This window comes from Lepidochelys kempii, chromosome 4 (assembly GCF_965140265.1).
Source record: "Lepidochelys kempii isolate rLepKem1 chromosome 4, rLepKem1.hap2, whole genome shotgun sequence".
In the NCBI taxonomy this organism is placed as follows: domain Eukaryota; kingdom Metazoa; phylum Chordata; order Testudines; family Cheloniidae; genus Lepidochelys; species Lepidochelys kempii.
In genome coordinates, this window is record NC_133259.1 from 116,458,329 (window position 1) to 116,480,974 (window position 22,646).

General features: G+C 41.2%; 1 protein-coding gene across 7 annotated transcripts in view; it reads right to left on the reverse strand.

The window, feature by feature from the left end:
- Positions 1-532: 532 nt before the first annotated feature.
- The window catches only part of PPP2R2C (protein phosphatase 2 regulatory subunit Bgamma), a 286,843-nt gene continuing 264,729 nt past the window's right edge, over positions 533-22,646 (reverse strand). For all 7 annotated transcript variants that reach the window (XM_073342564.1, XM_073342566.1, XM_073342567.1 and 4 more), the window contains 2 exons: positions 16,180-16,271; positions 533-1,030 (listed from right to left, as the gene is read on the reverse strand). In XM_073342564.1, coding sequence (XP_073198665.1) covers positions 739-1,030; positions 16,180-16,271 — 384 coding nt within the window. In that variant the 3' untranslated portion in view covers positions 533-738. The remainder of the gene's footprint in view (positions 1,031-16,179; positions 16,272-22,646) is intronic.

Sequence of the window (22,646 nt, forward strand, 5' to 3'; positions counted from 1 at the left end):
AACTAAGGTAGCTGAGATTATCGACAGCACTCTTCATTTTTTGACTCAGAAAGTTGAAATACAAAGTCAGGATTTATAGCAGAAGTAAAAAATTGTAAACGTGTTTGTGAAACTCCATAATGAGGGCTCAATGCTAGGGACGGGGAATGTCATAAGGGAAATAGGGACAACTTGTCACTTGTTAATAAACAGAAGAATGTCTTTTGCTTCCATCTTACTAACTGTCTAGGGCCTTCCTTCTGTATGCAGCAATGTACGGGGGACATAGCTAGTCCTACACTCATAAATAAGTCTACTTGTCTTTGAAAGCCCGGAAAGCATTCTTGCAAAAAATCAAGGGACCAATGTGAAAAGCTCTAATAATGTGGTAAACACTGCAGCCTGTGAAAGAATGCCGCACAGCAGGATGCTGGTCCTGTGAAGCATTGTCCCTTCAAGAGTCAACTGGAGCTTAGGGTACTCAGCACCTCACAGGATCAGTCCTGAAATGAATACCCCTGATTGTTTAAAAAACGGACATAGACCACAGTACTGACTTCACAGTAGTGCCTTTTTACTGAGACAATTATACAGTTGCAGTGATTTAAAACAGTTGGTTGCCACCAACCATGATACAGACTGAGGGGTGAAGGGAGGGAATCTACAAATTCCACCACAATGACCATGCTTTTGTGAAGATCATGTCCTTCTACAACTCTCAAAAGGCTGGTTTATAAATACAGAAAGATATGGATAGGTCTAGTGCATTTCTGAGTTCACTTTATCCTGAAATATGTACAGATTGTTTGTCGCTGCTATAGCAATTATGTTCTCAGTTGGGTGCCAGGCTGTGTGCAAGATCTTCTTAGTAAAGTCCAAACTGTCGACACTGATGTCATCCTTCCTTCGCTTGCCCCCTACGCAGACTCGGCGAGGTTTTAGAATGGCTCGTGGCTTACTGCTCTCCCGGGATGCCTCCAAGGTAACATCCCGCTTGGTGTTTCGATCAAACATTCGAAAGAAGTTGTTATATGCACCTGTCATAATAACACTGAAGAAAGAGAAAACAAAAGCAAGAATAAATAGCAGAATGCACTAACTCTGCCATGAACAGGAGTGGATCGGTACAGTACAATTACTTTTCCCTGCCATGTAATTGAACTCTATGGAGTTCAGAAACTTGTGTTACTGTGCAGTTTAATATATATGGACTTTTGAGTTTACATGGTCTCTCATTATCTCATGGCATTTAATAGACTGTAAGGTTGCTTCAATATTGTTAATCCCAAGTGTTCAAAAATCATGAGTCAGAACCCCCAAATCATTAGATTGATTAAAAATGAAATTTTAAAATAATAATTCTTGGTTTCTTTTTATTTGCATTCTAATTCTTGGGCCTTTAAGGTTCAAATTTTCAAGTTTTCTCCATAATTATAAAACTTTTATTTGAATGAAATGTAAGCTCATGACTCCAAGAGCTTTCTTTAAGAAAAACAGCAGATATTGCATGACTTGCTATAGAATAGCAAGAGTTGACAGCACTGTATACTTTCACATTTCTTTAAATGAATGTTGCCAAGAAAGAAGTTTGAGGAGTTACTACGATCAGGTCAAATTCATTGCATCTGTGAATTCTGTACGTGAAATTCATTTCCTTACAGCCTTAAATTATTATTATTTATTATTTGTATCATCATAGCACCTACAAGCCCCGGTCATGGACCAGGGCCCATTGTGCTAGGCACTGTACAAACACAGAACAAAAAGACAGGCTCTGCCCCAAAGAGCTTACAATCTAAGTATAAGATGAGAGAAAATAGATGAATACAGATAAACGGGGGAGTACAAGAAAACAATGATACAATATTGTTTAAATAGACAAGCCAGAAACAGGCTGGTGGAAGGGTAGAACACACGTACAGCGTGAACAATGTGATGGTAGCAAATGTCAAGTTAGTGCCACAATTTTTTGGGGGTGGGGGTGGATTTACTTAGGACAGGATCAGCTAAATGGAAAGAAAAGAAGAGAGGGGTGAGAGGAACAGGGCAGGAGAGGAGAGGGTAGTCAGGTATGAACCTGAGGTGAAGAGGCTGTGAGAAGGGACGGGGGTTGGAGCAAACAGCGAATCAGTGCAGGGCAGAGGGACGTCAGAGAACATTCCAGAGCTTTGACTAGATGTCCAAAGGTGCCTGCTTGGTCTGCTCCTGCTTCTACCAGGTGGAGTCTCTGGCTGGCTCCTCTCTGCAGCTCACGTAGGGTGGTTGAGGGGAGGCTCCAACTGGGTCCCTAGTGTCCCCAGAGTATGTGTGGGGTCCCCCCTCCACATTCTAAATCCAGGGGAGGTGTGAAAGGGGAGAAGGGGTGACCCTGGTTAGGTCCTATTTTACCCATCCCCACCTCCAGGGCAGCAGTCCCTGCTTTGGACACTGTTAATAAGTTTAGAGAAACAAGCGCTATGAGACCATTTATCCCCAAATACTTTTAATAAAAAGATGTTTACTAATAAACTTGATGTGACTGTATTTGATCTACTACACAATCACAAAAGGAGACATGTACCCTCTCAGTCCTTCCATCCCTCTGCACAAAGCCTAAGTAGTCATGCTTTTTTGCAATTATCTGCAGGGGCTGGAGAAAGAGGGATGGAATTTATCTTCTCCCCAAACATAAGCAGACCCCTAATACCAGCCCATAGTCTGAAACAGTGATTGTGTCCTGCTCCAAAATCCTCCATTGCAAGGGGTGATAGTCTGGCTCCACTGAAGTCAGTGGGTCTTTGGGTCACTAGATCCACATGGTCATGGATCCTATGGCCTTGCCTATAACCCCCCACTAACACTGACCTATTGCGGGCCAATGCAGATACTCCCAAGCAGTGGCCAGGGTGTGGAGACCTTGCTGCAAAGCTCAACAGTTATAATCCCCCCCCACACACACACACACACACACTGCAGCCCCAATGTAGGGTTTCAGTGGTGTGGAGAGCATCCCATTGGCTCTCTGCACTAGGGAAAAATGTCACCCAAAGCTCATATGGTCTTTAAAGGAGGAGCTATAGAATCATAGAAATGTAGGGCTGGACGGGAGCTTGAGAAGTCATCAAGTCTAGCCCCTTGCATTGAGGCAGGACCAAGTAAACCTAGCCCATCCCTGACAGGTGTTTGTCTAGCCTGTTCTTAAAAACTGCCAATGATGAAGACTACACAACCTCTGTTGGGAGCCTATTTCAGAGCTTAACTGTCCTTCTGGTTGGAAAGTTTTTCCTAATATCTAACCTAAATCTCCCATGCTGCAGATTAAACCCATTACTTCTTGTCCTACCTTCAGTGGACGTGAACAACCACACGTCACATTCCCAATCATGGTCTTCCTTTCGCAAGACTGACCAGGCCCAGTTTTTTTTAATCTGGCCTCATAGGTCAGGTTTTCTAAAACTTTTTTCAGTTTTGCTGCTCTTCTGTGGACTCCGTTGCCTCTCTTCCACACTTTCCTAAAGTGTGTTGCACAAAACTGGACTCCAGATGAGGCCTGACCAATGCCAAGTAGGGCGGGACAATTACCTCCCTTGTGTTATATACAACACTCCTGTTAATACACCCCAGAATATCTGCCTGTTTCACAACTGCATCACATCGGTGACTCATACACAATTTGTGATTCACTATAACCCCACATCCTTTTCAGCACTACTGACACCTACCCAGTTATTCCCCATTTTGTAGTTGGGCATTTGACTTTTCCTACCTAAGTGAAATACTTTGCGCTTTGCTTTATTGAATTTCATCTTGTTGAATTCAGACAATGACTTGAGGGCATTTTTGAATTCTATTCCTGGCCTCCAAAGTGCTTGCTACACCTCCCAGCTTTGTAGCATCTGCAAATTTTATAAGGATGTGCACCACTCTATCATCCACATCACAAATGAAAATATTGAATAGAACCGGACCCAGGACTGACCCCCTACAGGACATCATGAAATACATCCTTCCAGTTTGACAGCAAACCATTGATAACTACTCTTTGAGTATGGTCTTTAAATTGTGGGTGCACAACTGATTGAATCTAACCCACACTTCTTGAATTGCTTCTGAGACTGTCATGTGGGACTGTGTCAAAAGCCTTACTATAATCAAGCTATAGTACATCTGCTGCTCTCCCACAATACAACAGGCCGGTAATACTGTCAAAGAAGGAAATTAGGATCGTTTAGCATGACTTGTTCTTGCCAAATCCATGCTGACTACGCCTTATAATTCTATGATCCTCTACGTGCTTACAAATCGATGGTTTAATAATTTGTTCCACTATCTTTCTAGGTATTGAAGTTAAGCTGACTGGTCAATAATTCCCTGGTATCCTCCTTGTTCCCCTTTTTGAAGATAGGTACTATGTTTGGCCTTCTCCAGTCCGCTGGGACCGCATCGATCCTCCATGAGTTCTCAAAGATAACAGCTAATGGGTCCAAGATTGCTTCAGCAAGTACCTTATGATGACATTCATTAGGCTCTGCTGACCTGAATACATCCAACTTATCTAAATAGCCTTTAACCTGATCTTCCCCTATTTTAGCTTGCATTCCTTCTCCCTTTTTGTTTACATTAATTGTTTTGAGTATCTGGTCTCCATTAACCTTTTTAGTGATGACTGAAGCAGCCTTCTTGATACCATCAGTTATTATCTCTTCTTCCCTGCTAAATAAAGGACCTACATTTTCCGTTGCCTTTCTCTTGCTTCCTCATGTATTAAAGAACCTCTTCTTATTACCTTTTATGTCCCTCATTAGGTGTAACTCATTTTGTGCCTTGGCCTTTCTAATTTTGTCCCTACAAGCTTGTGCTATTCTTTTGTCCTCCTCCTTCGCAATTCGTCCATGTTTCCACATTTTGAAGAGTTCCTGGTGGCGCCATACTTGCCTCTTTCGATTAGTCTTATCTTTCCTTCATATGGGGATAGTCTGAAGTTTTGCCTTTACTAATGTCTCTTTCAGATACTGCCAGCTCTCCTGAATTACTTTTTCTCTTTGATTTTCTTTTCATGGAACCTTACCTAGCAGTTCTCTGAGTTTATTAAAGTCTGCTTTTTTGAAACCCATTTTCCTGCTGCTGCTCTCACTCCTTCTTTTCCTTAGAATCATGAAATTGATCATTTAATGATCACTTTCACCCAAATTGTCTTCCACCTTCAGATTCACAACCAATTCCTCCCCATTCGTCAGCATCAAGTCTAAAATTACTGTTTGCAGGGTTACTTAATCTACTTCCTGAAACAAAAAGTTGTCCGACACAATACTGTGTTATGCTGTAATTCTCTTCCAATAGATGTTTGGGTAGTTAAAATCCACAAGTATTACCATGTCTTGTGTTTTGGATATTTCTGTTTTTTGTTCTAGAAATGCCTCATCCTGCACCTCCTCTTCCTGATTTGATAGTCTATAGTAGACCCCCTACCACAACATCACCCCAATTTTTACTCCTTTTATTTTTACCCAGAGACTTTCAGCTGCTCTGCTTCTCACCTCCTTCTGGACCTCAGAATAAGTGTATATATTCTTTGTGTATAATGCAACACTTCCTCCCTTTTTAATCCCGCTTCTCCTTCCTGAACATGCTGTACCCCTCTATATCAATATTCCAGTCATAAGACTTCTCCCACAAAATCTCTGTGATCTCAATTAAGTCATAATTTAATTTATGAACTAATACTTGCTGTTCATCCTATTTATTCCCCATACTCCTTACATTTTGTACAGACAACAAAAATGTTGAACTGATGCCCCTCACCCCCATTTCCTTCTTGTTAGTCCTATACCCTATATCTCCTGCCTGTACAGTTCCAAGCTCATTGTTGGCGCTCCAAGTCTTTTTAATGCAATCCAGCAGAGTATATTTCATGTGCCCCATTCCAGAAAATGAATAAAAGTTATTGTGTTTTAGCATTGTGTCACTATGTACAGTTGGTTACACTATTTTTCTGTTGCATTTTGTTTTTGAGGATACACCATAGTCTATTGGACTGGGAATCAGGAGTCTTAGGGCCTATTCCCAGCTCTGCCCCAGACCTGCAGGGCAAGTGACTGTATGTAAGTCACTTCACCTCTTTGTTTTCTTTGTCTGCATTGGCCACATCAATTATAAGCTCTTTGATGAAGGGACAGTGTTTTACTATACATACAGCGCCTAGTACAATGTGGCCTTTATCTCCATTGGGGCCATTAGTTGCTATGTAATACAAATAATACACTAAAAAATAATTAGGAACTGTGCAACTAAATGACTTTGCATCATGTCTACTGAGTCATAGTTGCCTAGCTCACCATCTTCACTTCAGAAACAATACAGAGAAGCTGAAGAAACTCAGGCAAGCTATATTCTGCATCAGGAATCATTAGCAATATTGCCAGCTATGTCCTCATTCAACGTAGCTGATGATAGCCTAGAATTTGACACAATAGGATTTTATTTTATGTAGCCCTTTTCATAGAGTAGATATCCTGATCTGCTGAAGAAAGCAGCAATGAGTCAGATATTGGTAGTGTAGGGACTGTATAGGACACAGCAACCACTGTACTCAGCAATAACTTGCATACAGATTTGGATGGGTTGTCACGGTGCTTCCTAGAGTTCCCAGACGAACTGGGAATGTGACTTGCTCCACCCTTCAGAGGGTGCAACATGCATTCCCCTTCCAGAGCCATCCAGTTCTGCTGGCTAAGGCCGGGGGGGAGGGAGGGGGCGGCAAAGCTCTTCCCTTTCACACCTACAGCCACCCTTACAGGAAAGTCTCTAAACTCAAGAGCGTGCAGGAACAGCAGCTGTAGCCAGCTGCCGTATGGGGCCAGGGTTCTTCTCCTCTCCTCCACCTCCCCACTCTCACCCATGTAAGGGTCAGGCACAATCTCACCTTTATGCAATAAACTAATAGTAAAATAAAAGATGCTCATGTGAATAGCTTTATAAACTGTATCCAAGGAGCCCCATAAGCGTATTGAGCAAGATTAGGTTTGTTTCAGAAAGTGAATCAGCAGCAGTAAATCTGACATTGCGCTCCTTCCAAATCACCATGTCTTGTCATTAAGACTCCTGCTGTAATGGCTAGTCACAACATGAAATAAAAAAGGGTATTTCATATCTCTGTGCTAACACACAGTCTTTCATTCTAACGGTCTTATATGCTAACTGTGGCTTCTTCCCCTGAGCAAAATTTTGAAACTGGTTTGTAATGATGGGGCATCATGGACTGCAGAGCTGTACATGTCTGGAACACATTTCCCTCGGGAATAAAAACCCTCCCTCCAGATGAATCCAAAAATAGCATGGGGAGCAATTTTCACACAGGCAATGTGCCAGCTGAACTGCTCTCAGTCATGGTCAAAAATCCTCTTGTTTTCCAGTAATGTTTTGTATGCCACAAAGCTGCCTCTGCAGTCCATTTGATTTGTATTTCTTGAACTTTCACATGTTAAAAAAGTCTATTTTCTTTGGCTGGCTCATTTAGAGACAGTGCCATTTTTTAATATAAGCATCCCTATTGCTTTGTATGCAGATGATTACTGTTCATGCTGGCCCTCATTTCTGCCATTTAATGGCACTGTAAAAATAGCATTATGCAATGAAAAGGGGCCATTCTTGTTGAAGGTCACAGACAGAGATGAATTATAACCTTACCTGCTGTTTACAATAATACGAAAAGAGGGAGCCAACCTTAACGTTTCTATTATTCTTGTTCAGAAACACAATTCTATATCATATGATGACAACATGATGAAATAGTGTGTATGTGATAGGGAGGTGAAATAGATTCCATATTATACCTTGCATAATGACAGGTTTCAGAGTAGCAGCCGTGTTAGTCTGTATCCGCAAAAAGAAAAGGTGTACTTGTGGCACCTTAGAGACTAACAAATTTCCTCACACATTCTTGTCAACTGCTGGAAATAGCCCACCTTGATTATCACCACAAAAGGTTTTTTTTCTCTCCTGCTGGTAATAGCTCACCTTACCTGATCACTCTTGTTACAGTGTGTATGGTAACACCCATTGTTTCATGTTCTCTGTGTATATAAATCTCCCCACTGTATTTTCCACTGAATGCATCCGATGAAGTGAGCTGTAGCTCACAAAAGCTTGTGCTCAAATAAATTGGTTAGTCTCTAAGGTGCCACAAGTACTCCTTTTCTTTTTGCATATTATACCTGGCAGCCATATGAGGTGAGAGGGGAAACACGTGTGTGCGTGTGTGTGTGTATCTATCTATATAGCTCACTTTACAAAAGTGTCCTCTATATTCTTAGAGAGACAAAGTGGATGAGGTAACATCTTTTATTGGACCACCTTCTGCTGGTGAGACAAGCTTTCAAGCTACACAGCTCTTCCTATATTCATAGTTTTAAACAGTTTTGTTCTGCACAGCAGTGCTATAACCAGCATATTGACAACATTCTTGCAATTAGCGTTCATGCTAGTTAATTTTTCGTATGTGTGTGCTCTGAGCAAAAACTGCGGTTAATTGTTCCACCTGGTTTACTCTGTTTAAGTGCTGCATTACCAGTGTTACTGAAACACTGTGTTCTCTAGGCATAGCACAATGATCGACTACTGTAGACAAAGCCAGGCATTTCTTAGTCTGTATTAGCACTGCAACATAGAACATTCTAGAAACTAAAGGGAGACAAACCCATTCAGCTACCTTGTCTCTCCTCCTGCCCAAACTGGAAACATTAAAACACTAATACTTTGCCCTTCCCAGGGTCACACTTGGCCAGAAGGTTCCTCCACTTTTGGAATGCTGTCAGCCAGATCTTCCCTCTTTAGCGTCCCTTTGCAAGAAGGAAAATATAATACAATGTAGGAACTCAAGTGAATTATCTACAATGTGTACTTGTGTTTGTTTTCCTCCTTTTGTTTTCCTGCTTCCTTCTTTTCTTGCCCCCATTCTATTCTCTATTTCCATCTCTTCCCCCAATCTCCCACTTTCATTCTTTGTCCCTATTTGCAGTTAGGTTTTGTTCCTTCTTTTTTTCATTGTTTTTCTCTTTTTCCCCCTGCTTCACTCTCTATTAAAATAACTGCCCCTTTTTCCCCTACCTTTCCCTCTCTTTCTTTGTACTCTTTCCTGTTGTTTGCTATTCCCTAATGTCCCTCCTTTCCCCCCCCCCCATGTTCTGTTATTACTTCTCAACTGGTTTCCCCTCATGTCCCTTTTCTGCCCTGCCCTGTTCCTCCATCTTGGGTCTCCTCTTCTTCCCCTTCAGTTGTCTGGCCACTCTTGCTTACCATCTGCCCATGAAGTCCTTACCTGCTCTCACAGCCTGCCTCTTGCCTTTTCCCAATGCTTAATTTGTAATGGAAGAGGGGCTGGGTCTCAAGCAATTTTTTTACATTCATTCACTGATGCAGCAAGCCCAGAAGTGCCCGGGCTATGAACTGCCAAGCCTAGAGGTGCCAGGGCTCAGGCCTGGCAAGTCCTGGCACTGCCTCTTCCACTAGGAGTTTCCTTTTTTCCCTCCTCCTTCCTCTCAAATGTTTCTAATTTCCTTTCTCTCCTTTCCCTTCGGTCTGAATCTAATTGCTGCTGAATAAAATAACTGATTGGCAGACTTCCCCTCTTATCTTACATAGAGACCTAGTTTCTGTGCTTATGAATTGGCATGAATATAGGCCTCTGCACATGACTCCTCAGCCTTGGTCTACTATCACAGTGGACTTCATTGTAGAAATGCCACATCCCCCGGATACTTGGTAATTGTGGTTGTTGTTGACCTCCTAAGAAAGATGCCAACACTTCATCCCACACCATATTATTCCTACTGCTTAGAAGATGGCTCAGATCTTCTTTGAAAATGCCTTCCACTGTCACAAGTTACCATCAGGCATTGTATCAGACCAGAGTTCCAGTTCATCTCCCAGTTCTGGTGGGAATTTCTCAGCCTCCTTGGTGTCGAGTCCCTCACCTCTTCGTAGACTAATGGGCAACAGAGAGAGTAAATCAACTCTTGGAGCAGAATCTGTGCTGCTTTTTGAGCTACCACAAGGATGTGCTATGCCTTCTGTGCTATGCCAAATTTGCATATGACAACACAATCCATGCCTCAATCCAACATAGCCCATTCTTTGCAAACTATGCCTTTAACCCCTGCTTCCACCCAGCTTTGCATGTGAGTTCCCCAGTACCGGCCCCCCTGCATTTACCTTCCCACCTACACCAGATACACTGGGAGATCAAGGAACACTTGCAGTCTGCCAAACAGGCCTATAAGCACCATGCAGACCCAGACCATCAGGTTACCTCAAATCTGGCCATAGGGGAAAAGGTGTGGCTCTCTGCCCAGAACCTTAAATTGAGCTGCCCAGCCACCCAACTAGACAACCAATGCCTGGCCATTACAGAATGGGTAAAGCCACTGGCCTCAGTTTACAGCTGCACAAGTCTCTGAAGAGCCACCTCATCATTCACATCCAACTCTGAACACCCTGCACCAAGAACCCATACCCAAATCACGCCAATTCACTGTCCCCTACCATAACATAACATGGACAGGAGGAATACTTGGTACATTAACGCCTCAACTCTCACTGAGTTGGGGAAGGCTCCAGTACCTGGGGAACTGGGAAGGCTGTGGTTGAGGTGAGCAGTCTTGGGAACTGGTAGAGATCATTCATGTCCTAGAATTATTGTGAACACTCCATTAAACGTATCCTGAGACACCAGGCCTTACTTTCAAAAATCAGGGCCTGCAACGGAGCCAGTCTGGAAGCCAGGCAACCTAACAAGCACAGCCAGCCTGTAGTGGGCTGCCTGATTGGGTGGAAGAGTCAGCAGACCATCCTTTGAGCCCAGCAGCAGTTGCTCAGCAGCTGTTCAAAGCAGGCACCCATGGCTGCTTGCATCCAGCATCAGATCCAACACCACGCCTGCCTTGGATCCATCCCTACTCCTGCATTGCCTCACTCCAGATAACCCAGTTCTGATCATCGGCTCTGACTCCTGTGATACATGCTCTAACCATTGGCACAACTGCCCACATCCCCATCACTCACATGCCTGCCCCTAAATTCACACATGGAGGGTGCTTTCCAGATATGGCTTTCCTATTTCCTGCAGTGTATGGTGTGTTGGATGATTCCCCCTCCATGGCACTGTTTTTCTCCTCTCACACAAATCTGGACCACCTGGAAGCATCTGCACCAGGGGAAAGGGCAAAGTCTAGGCAGAGTTAGGGGAATAGTGCTGGGATGGCTGGATTACTCTCTCTCTCCTCTGGACTGCAGGCACAAAAGATACACCTTGGTTCTATATTATCTTTTCTGCAGTGCCCACCCTGGTGCTCACTGTTGCCAGACCACCTCATCACCCTAGTATGTGATTGCGAAGGAGATGCGTAGATTCCAAGGCCAGAAGGGACCATTGTGATCATATAGTCTGAGCTCCTGTATAACATCTTCCATAGAACTCTCACATAATTCCTGGAGTACATCTTTTTAGAAAAACAACCAGTCTTGATAATGGTCAGACTCTACCACAACCATTGACATATTGACCAATGTTTAATTACCCTCACAGTTAAAAATCTGTGCCGTACTTCCAGTCTGAATTTGTCTAGCTTCAACCTTCAGCCAATGGATTCTGTTACTGGGGTCCAAGCCAGTGTGGAGGTGAGGGGGTTCTTACAGATTTTCTTCCTCCATGGCTGCTCCTGCAGATTTTACCATGGGAAATGGCAATCTAGACTTTTCAGGTGCTCAGCAAGAAGAGGGTATGGATGCTGCCATCATGGCAAGCTGGTCTTTTCAAAGGAAAGGCCAGTGACTTTCTGTTGCTTGGGAGCAAATTATGCAGTTTTCTTAGGGAAAAGGAGGGAGAAGATCTACTGCACTGAGTTTCCCAATCCCCATACACGCAATTATGCGTATTTCTCAGGGCAGCCAGTCTTCACCTGGGAACCATACAACATGGTTCGGTGGTGGTCGGGAACTGACTGGCTTGAGACAGAAGGTTTCATGACTATAAAGTAGATGGTGCATCGGTGGGGAATCTTAGCATCTTTGCTGATGGACAAGCTTGGATAATAGGCTCAGAAGCTATGGGACACACATATAACTGGTCTGGATGGGACTGGGAATGAGAAACAAGGGACTCCCAATCTCCTCAGAAGTAAAATTTGAGATGCCAACTTTTGTCTTGATCTGCTGAATGATGTCTTCTACATTTTAAATGTGGATTTTGCTATCAACCCACCACTGCATCATACAAGACTGGGGTAGACAAGTGTACAAAACCAAATCTTTATTAGAGCTGTCATAAGTAAATTAGTGGTTTAGTCCACTGGAACTTGCCACTTATGCAGATTTAGAGTAGACTCAAGAAGCTAACTGGATGAAGACATAGGACTTTTTGATAGTTGTATGTGATTTTATTTATCTACTTGTATGGCCCTCACCACCATGGTAGCGGAAATACTCCTTTGAAGGCTTCCCTCCAAGCAATTACTTTTTAATTTTTTTTAAATGGTATTAATGTACGTAGTTCTTAATATCATCTAGAATGTACAGGAGGAGGTCAGGTGAAACAGAAATTCAACACTGTAATTCACAGATAACCTGTTCAACTGCTGTTAATTCCAGGACATTTGAGATAAAACCTGAAATAACAATGTGTGCATATTTGCATTCCAAGGTTGGCGATGGGAAGGGGACACTGTTTTACATGTTATTAGTTAATTCTTCTATTCACTTGCACTCTCAAATCTTTAAATAAAACAGCTATATACAGTAAAGCTTGCATGTCATGAAGTCATGTAAGCATACATATATATATACACACTATACATGGCATGTGTTTATTCTAACACAGTCAACTAACATAATATGTGCTCGGCTGGTTGCATTATTTTTAAGACCCCCTCTTTACCTCCTGCAACTGCTGTTCTTGCCCAAGTATATAATGATTAATGTGTCCTTCGGCAAATGCGATTGGATTTGTCTGATTGTATTAGTTCCTGTTCATTGGAGTTACTGAGCATCAATCACGTTTTAATCAGAGCTTGTGTACATTGATTTTTTTGTAAACAGCCTCAACAATGGGACTCATTGTGATCCTGAATTAAGTCCTTAATGGCAACAAAAACTAAATAAAAAGATGACAACTTTCATATATAATCATGATTTTAATTTTTAAATGCAACCATATATGTTTCTAATGTGCCACTTAACCTGTTGAATACCCTAAAACTAGATTAGCATTTTTAAAGAAAATGCCATCCTTATGTTTGTAATTATTTTTATTAACACAAATATCGTTATGGGACTCCCCATAAAATTCCCAAGTGCTAATAGGCCTGTCTTACCTTCTGCAAAAAGCTGTATTTAAAATATATATTTTAACTTATCAGACCATCTATCTTAATGTGTATATTTTAGAAAGATAGGACCTCTTCCTTAAAAAACACTGGTACAGAATCCATATTTGTGCACTGAAACAACAAAATAATTGCCACTTATATGAGCAAGATCACATCTCCTTGTTCAGGAGTGTCAATGCAAGTGTCACACTAATGATGAAAATTGGCAGTGATGTATTTAATTCTCGTTCAGACTGTTAAGAGGAAGTGTTCTAAGTTTAGAAAAGAAAAACTAAACTAAATAAAATAAAATGAATGTTGTCTTTTGTCAAATGACTGACCAAAAGTTGTGCTCGCTGGTTTCTTAAGATCATGCCGGGTATCCCATCCATTTTAATAAGCACTGTTTAGTGATGGATTCAGAATTGTGCAAGATTAACTATCCTCCCACATATAAACAGTGTGAGAAATTAAGCCTTTAAAAATGGAATGCTCCCACTTAATGAGGCTCAGTTGATTTCATGCTATGTTGATCTTTCTGATCTGTCAAGTGAGGATTAGACTGAAACAATTACTCTCATTTTAAACCCAATATTGAATAATTCTTGTATTATTAACATGTAGCTATCCAGATACTTTGAGGATGAGAGCATCTACTGAAGGAAGTACCTGAGAGTGCAAATGCATGGCTGCCTACAAGCATAATGTCTTAGAGCTCCCATTTAAGGATGGATGAAATGGTTTTGAAGATGTTAGGAAACTCCTGAAGCTTTGTGATGGTTTTGAAATGTCTGATTAACTCCCCTCTCCTGCCCATACCCACACTTTTTTGCAGTTCTGCACTCCCAGGTTCTGGCTGGGATAAGTGTCAATATTCCCCACAAAAGGCTATTTAGGTGATCTTTCCATCCCCTGACTGGAAGCAAGTAGTACTGGGACTCTCATGAGAAACCCTCTTGTTCTGATGTTTCTATCTCTTCTCTGCAGGTTCAAGAGATTCAGAGAAGCACCCAAAACTCTGGATGCTTATCCAAAGCTGAGCCAATCCTAATTTTCAAACATCTTGAGTCATGCCCACCACCAGCAGTCTTCTCTAGGACTGGTTAGCCCTGGCACAAGAGAGCCTACTCCCAGGGTGTCACAAGACACTGTGGACGATTTTACCCCAATGTGGTCACTGGCTGGTAGTCCATAAAATAGAAGAATTTACGCAATGCTGAAACAGAGCCAGTTCCCAGGATAAAATAAATTAAGCTCAGATAGAATATCCCAAAGGCAATGGTCTTGCAACTTCAGTTGACTGAGTAACTTAAAACTAGGCTGGATGAAGTACTTGGGAATATGCTATAGGGAATGTTTTTACATTAACAGGATGACCCAGTAAGTCTTTCCTGTTTCTAATTTCCATGACACTCTGGGGAATTCTATGAATTGTGGGTCGGTATATCTGTGGAATTGTGGAACATCTGCGCACCTATTGGGCTAAAGAAAGGTACTTTAGAGCTAGAGAAGGAACCATCAACTCAGTAGGGCAGTTCCAGGTCAGAGATTACAGAGGAATATAGTTTCTCTGGATGAAGAATATGGTGGAAGGTTGTAGCACCTTAGTAAAGAGAGAGCCTCTCTCCCGGGAGTAAAATAGGAACTGAGCAAAGGCAACTATAGTTCAAAGAAAAGAATGTAGCTAACAACATTCTAAAGCATTATTTTGTATCTCTATGTGTGTATGAGATAGAAAATCGGACCCATTTTTAGATGTATGAGGGGATGGATTTCGCTTATATGGGTGGTGAATATTATGGGTCACATACGCTACACAGTCCTCACAAGGACCCTCCATTCATGTCAACGGGAATGCTGTGCAAGGAGTGAGGGCAGTATCTGACAGCTAGTTGGTTCTTAGAAAAGGTAATCTTATCCTTGTTGTTATGAAGGAGGCAGTGGTATTAATTATATTAACTTGGCATATCATAATATAGAGATAAGTTATAACGTTATGGACAAATCCTGCTCTGTTCTACCAGAATGAAGCTAAAGTCTAAGAAACAAATGAATAGAATTTGGTCCCATATCTATAGTTCCTCCACACAAAAAAATTACATGACATTAGAAGAATGTTTCACAAAGGGTGACCAGTGGTCTGCAAAGCTGTGACTGGTCACATGGCACTGGCTCTTCCTCCCTCCTTATTTTCAGCTGCTAGATTGGATTTAAAAGGAAGCTACTTTGTTAACTTGCCCGAGCATGAGTTTCCTTAGCAACCCCCCCCCCCTCCCATGAAGGTGTTTGTGAAAACAGTTTTCTTTTGATTTTTTCAGCCCATTTTGGTGCTTTTGGTGGAAATGAGTGGAATTTGATTTTCTCCCAGTGGCTGAGTGCAGAGAATAATGATTCTTAAATTTCAGAGTAGCAGCCGTGTTAGTCTGTATCCGCAAAAGAAAAGGAGGACTTGTGGCACCTTTGAGATTAACAAATTTATTTGAATATAAGCTTTTGTGAGCTACAGCTCACTTCATCGGATGCATTGAGCATAAGCTTCCGTGAGCTACAGCTCGCTTCATCGGATGCATTCATTTAGACTGAATGCATCCAATGAAGTGAGCTGTAGCTCATGAAAGCTTATGCTCAAATAAATTTGTTAGTCTCTAAGGTGCCACAAGTCGCCCTTTTCTTTTTGCGGATTCTTAAATTCTGGCTGAGGGGGTGAAAAGGTGCAACAGTAATAACAGACTGGACACTGATATGGAGAAATGTAACTTGATATGTACAATAACCCCAAGTCACAGATGATTTATTGTTATACTCCATCCTTTGGCAGCCCCTTGGTGAAATTAAAATAGTGATGAACATAAGGATGGGTTACCTGTCTGATCCATTCCATGCACATTCAAACTTGTCAAAGATGCAGTCATTTTCATAAAGGGAACACAGCTTGCTCCTAAGGTAATCATGGACCTGTTTAACCGAAAAAGACAGTGCAGTTTTTACAAATCATTATTTTAGAAATGTTCTATACTATTGTTCTTACAGGTTGGTAGATTTTACAAAGATAGAGAGTACTTCTATCTCTTAAACAAGAGATCTGTGCTCTTCTGTAGTTCAATTAAAAGAGTGCTATAGAACTAATGGAGCAGGAAAGCTTTGGCTAGACCATGCTCTTTTGAGCATACTGTAGATTACCTTTCTCAAACATGGTTGATTCCTGTTAGTGTGAATTTCTGAACTCTAGCCTGATTCCAGATGTGCTAATGAGAGAATGAATCGTCTAACTTAATAAATAATAATAATCCAAGATCTATATAGACTTTCACTTACAATATAGGGTTCAGAGAGAGGTCCCTGCTCCATTTATAAAAGCTATAATCTGCGGTATTACATTATACAGCAATTCAGAAATAAAGTATAGTATAGTGGTGTCTTATTTACATAGACTAGTACCCAGAATTCTCTCCCACTCATAGCTACTTCATATCAGTGATGATGTCTGAGATCTGAAAACAAACCATGAGTTCTTATCTTGCATGGTTTGAAAGTAAGATTCACAGACGACCTTGTTTTAGGCTGCATACCTCTATGGAGTGTGAGTTTATCATAGAGGACATAACTCATGTGCATTGCATCAGTCCTTTAATTAATTCAATTTTTTTCTTCTATATGATGTTCTTCACCCCCACATTGAAATAAGAAGCCAGAGAATTCCTGCATGCACAAGACCTAATAATCCAACACCTCCCTCCAATATGAATGTTGTATAGATGACTTCTGAGGAAGTGCTATATCAATGCAATGTAGCATAAGGACCAAATTTAGTCCTGGCGTAAGAAGGTACCCCTTCCACTGAAGTTCATGGAAACTATGTCTGTTTATGTCAGAGATAAATTTGGCTCTCTTGACTGTGGCGTTTTCAGCATCCTCCACTGGTCGAAGGCCTAGAATCTTCTCCAACAAGATACTTTAATACCAGTTTCACTGCTCTGTCTAGCTAGTTCACTCAAGCATTATTAAAACTAGAACTGTTTGCTACAGCTGCACTGTACTGTACAGTGAACAAACTTGCAAATTAACTCAATGTTTTATGGGCTATAAATTTCGGTCATGGATCAATTTTCAGAATCAGATTAGTGAGCATCCTATACTATATATGATCAGTTAAAGTTTGTCAGCTGAACACGCTATTTACTTAATAGCTAATAAACATGTGGGAGATGTGGGTGGAATGTTTCCCAATTAAATGCATTTACTGAATGTTGCACTTTGTGGTGCACGTTCATGGTGGATGCTTCGTGTAACCTTCATAATGAGAACATTCCATCTTCCCTTATTGATGGGCACCAGATTTTTTCAGGAGAAATTGGCTGGGTTCCCTAATTGTCACTCATCTCCGAGGCGACGATCATTGTCTCATTTGTTAATATTTTTAATTGTATTACAGGATTGAGATTATGTATGTTTATTGTGTTAATTTATGCTATAGGAGTGAGGCCCTTTCATCAGTATCCTGATTGCCTAGCACAAAAATCAACACATGGAAGAAACTGACAAAAAAGGACAGGGCAGGATGAAAGGATGAAGCAGCAGTAAAATGATATGCATAGTATTCAGTGGTCTCAGATCTCCACCTGCCTAGCCATTTTCATCTCCTCATGCTCTTTTTTCTGCTATCTGTTCCATGTGCCACATGACCTCTGTGACTAATGCTCCCTTGGAAAAGTGTGTTCAGCTCTGCAACTTTTAATCAGCTATGCAGTGCTTTGTGTTTCCTCCATTTTCATTCTTCCTTCTGAATTTCAGAAGCTCCTAACTCCTCGTTATCAAGGTGTTGATGCTCTGTCCACAGGCTTTCACAAATGCCAGTGCTCATTTGTCGGCTCATCATTCTGACCTTTCTTTTCACTCTTGCTCACACTGATACCCTCCAGGATAACTGTGAGAATCTTCACGGTTAAAAATTTGAACACCTGCCCTGTTTTTCCATTGAAACCTCCCACTCATGGAATGTTGAACCATCATAAAGATGAGGTTATCAAATCAGCTTCCATTGCATCAGTAAATTAAACAATGACTAGAGGCAACCGTGCACCAACATTACCAAGATCACTGCTGTGTTGGCCTCTGCAAAGGTGGCACAGCAGTTGTGTGGATGATTCCAGATGTTGATTTCATCCCTTCCTGCACCAGTCAGCAGAGCGGCTGTGAAGGGAGCACACATTTCTACCTCTAAGACTGGCACAGGAGTGGCTTTCTCTGGGAACTGTTGGAAGCTCCACATCACTTCCATAGTGGCTCAGGGCTACAGTTTTGCCCTCTCTCTCCTACCCTCGCTGCAATGGATTGATGTGACTGACCATTTAGAAACATGGTTTCAATGGGATAATCTGTGGTCAGTGGCATTGCACGAAAACACATTTTTTTTTATAAAAGTCTAATACCACAAGCAATAAAAGTAGTTTAGTTTGTACACTTAGGTTTTTCATTATTATTATTATTATTAATAATAATAATTATTATTAATAATTATGATAAAATTCATCCACTGCTTAATGAATTCTGGAAGTAAAGTCCACACTATCATGGTTTGATGATAAAACTGGATTTTATTGTCCAAGTATTGCTCATATGTGCTATCTCGCCATCTATGAAAAATGTTCCAATTTCCATAAAAACTGTTCTTAATGAATTGCCACCAGAATTTTCCTTTCTGGAACCATGTTCCTCAGTTATGTAAGCCCTTGACAGAATTATCCAGACATTCTACACTCTGGGGAAACACTGGGGAGCTATTTTGATGGAACAAATTATTTCAGGCAAGGATTGTCATGACAAAAGGCACATTACTCTGAATTATTGTCATTTGGCCTTGCCCACTTTGAGATCACACTGATACTAACCACAAACATGGTCATGTTTGGTTATTGATAACAGAGTTCTGTATTATTCTGACCTCAAGGTGATGAGGCCTTAGAGAATTACATAGAGATCTTGTTTAGAAGATGTCCAAGAAACTAAATTCTGTCAGTGGAGCAGTTATAAAACTTGTCTCTTCTTGACCCCTATGGAAAATCTCCTATCGTGACCCTTCATGGAAGCAATCTCATCTAGCTTTCAAAATATATACATTCCATATGTGCACATGGCACTTCACAGCAGTCTAAATTTAGACATCCAGTAATGTACAATGATGACTACAACAAGGGAGGACCAGGCACAGTGGATTAAAAAGGCCAAGGGTTGCAATAATATATCATGTTGTTTCAGTTAGGAATATGCTTAACAGTTCTCTGAGAGCAAGTCATATATGAGTGACATAAGGAGGAGGAGGAAGGCAGATAAAATGGTGAACGCATCAGAGCAACAGAGAGGAAGGGAAGGTGGAAAAGGGCACAGGCAGCAAAAGAAAGGCAGAAGGATGGTTCTGTAAAAAGGAGAATGTGGTGGGGGAACACAGCGAGGGCAGGACGTGGTAAGCTGCCACAACAGAGCAAAGTCAATGTGAGAGAGTTTTAATATTAGTTAACTGGGCTGACTATGGGAAGCAGTGAGGGCTTCCCCCTTGCTGCTAGTGCAAGTGCCATTTGATTCCAGACACCTGAGGCTTTTTGTTGGCCACCCCCTTGAGGGGGCAGGCGGCTGGATGCTGAGCATGACATGGAATCATGTTATGTGGATTCCTTCTAGCAATTAAAGGGGAAACGGAGAAGAGAAATAGGGTGCAGTTCAGAGCACATCAGAGGGATATCATTTTTCTCTAACTTTATTTAGCGGCAATAGGCTCAAGATAATGCAGTTCAGAGTCCTGCACAGGATGTATTGGAAGTCTGCATGTCTTTATAGTTGTGCCTTATGAGAACTTGGCATTTGTGAAAGTAAGTAGTCCTAGTCTGAGATACATTACAAAGATTAGTTCAAAATACAATAGAATATTGGGACTGAGTAATGAATATTATCGATGGGATGTGAGGATAAAAATTGCCCCGACCTTCAGTTACTTAATGTACATAAGTTCTTGTTATGAAGAACACATTTTTACAATGGTTGTCCATAGCACTACCTAGTGTAAAACAGAAGAAAATTTAGACACAAAATAGTAGCAACATGGGGAGACTGATACAGTTTTTCAGTAGTTCTCAATCAGGGGTTCGAGGCCCCCAGGGGAGCCTCCAAGTTGGGCCAGCATTAGACTTGCTGTGGCCCGGGGCAGAAAGCCGAAGTCCCACTGCATGGGGCTGAAGCCCAGGTTCCTGAGTCCTACCACCAAGGGTTGAAGCTGAAGCCTGGGCAATGTAGTTTCATGGGGGCCCCTGTGGCAGGGGGCCCCAGGCATCTTCCCTGCTTGCTACCCCCTAAAGCCGCCCTGGCTTTTACATGAGAAAACCGGTTATTGCAGCACAGGTGGGCTGTGGAATTTTTATAGCACGTTGGGGGGGCGGGGGGGAGGCTTCAGAAAGGAAAAGGTTGAGAACCCCAGCAGTAGATGACAAAGCGAGCCTCTTAACAAGTATCTTATATCCTGAGTACATGATGATCCACCACATTTTAAAGCAATATTAATGTTATAGATGAGAACTCTTTTTACCCTACAGTAAATAATTGCTACATGGGTTATGAGGCATTAGATGAAATGATGTAGCTCAAATATTCTTATTTATTTTGTTTATCATCTTATGTTTCACTTCCCTTTTTTGTATGGAGGCTTTTCTTTATTTGTTTGTTTGCAGCTGGAAAGGCATAACCTGTAGATACAGTCCACCAAGCCCAGATTTTCAGAACTGTGTATGAGCAAATACATGTCCAATTTGCACCCACAGTTATTGTGCTTACATGTGCAGTTGTAGCAATTACATGTGCAAATATCAATATATTAAAAAATGCACAGTTCTGAAAATCTGGGCCTTAATTGCTGCCTTCTGAATACATGTCAAGGTGCATAATAATATTTCTTTATTAATTTGCATTTGCTATCCAGACATTCGTGTGTCTATGGCCTGGTGGACATAATATTTGCATGAGAAAAATATATTTTAAAAAGTATAATTTTTGAACATTTTCTCTTTTCTATAAAACCCAGAACCATCTTTTCCAAGGAGAAGAGGACAAAAGGCTGCAGAAAATAGCCTGAATTTGTTGAATCCTAATCACTGATGTTATACTGTCCTATGAGGCATCCTCTCATAAATCACTCGTGATCTTCCTTGTTTTGTCATCTGCAAAGGATTTATTTATATCAATGGCATCACTATCCTCTCTACAGTGGGTAAGTGTTTGAAAAGCAAAGAGAATCTATAGTTTCATGGAAGGCAGCAAGACCTAGTTTTAGACTTTCCATCTTTTTATAAGCTTCTGATTATTGCAGTCAGTAGTGAAAAATTTACATTTTACTCATTTCCCACATCTCTGCATGGAGAAATATAACTTTTTAATTGGCCCCACTGCTAGGTGTCAGGTTGATTTAAAGGTGGCCGGCTTATTTCAAAGATTCGTACATGAGGAAATAAAAGCAGATGTCAGACTCAAGACAAACAGGTTGGCCTGAGTATCTCTTTCCCTCTAGGGACAAGGCTGCTTACCACATTAACATATATGCAAAATAACACATTACCAGAGGTCCCAAAATCTTAGACATGGATGTAACATACCAAATACTGTTTTATTTCCCTCACTTCTCATCATGTTTTGAATAAGAACCAAAATCTCTAACACATTTATCACTATCAGGGCAGTTAAGTTACTGAAGAAAGTCAGTTTGTGGCTTTACAAGAATGTAAATTGACATTTTCAAAGGCTAATATGGGATTTAGCTACACAGCTCCTACTGAAACTAATGGGATGTGTCCCTGAAACCTGAGTCTGTATTGGCTGCTTGTACAGTTAAAGAGAAAAGAAAAAGAAGACCCTAAATACTGTTATGGTGGGATTTGGCCTGATAAACCAGACTCCTGAGTTCTTAGTAAATGTTACCAGGAGTTCAGGGAAAATAATTAAAAAAAACAACAACCTAAACCCCACAACCCTATTCCCACGGCAGGGAACACCGAGCTTTACCTCCACGGACCTAAAATGTGAGATATATACAGCAGAATATTCATTTTCAACTCCTGATCTCCTGCAGGGCTGTCTATAGCTAGGCATTACTGACCAGCCCAACTGTACTTTTAAAGATTGTCATTTTACATATACTTATGCAGAACATAGTTTTCAACAGCTTTTTCCCATTGTATTTTTGCAACAAGGACGTTCTGAGGGCACACTTGTCCCACTTTGAGTGATCTTAGAATATTTTAAACTCAGATTGTTCTTACCAGATGGCACAGACTCCAAGGCCCAAATTCACTA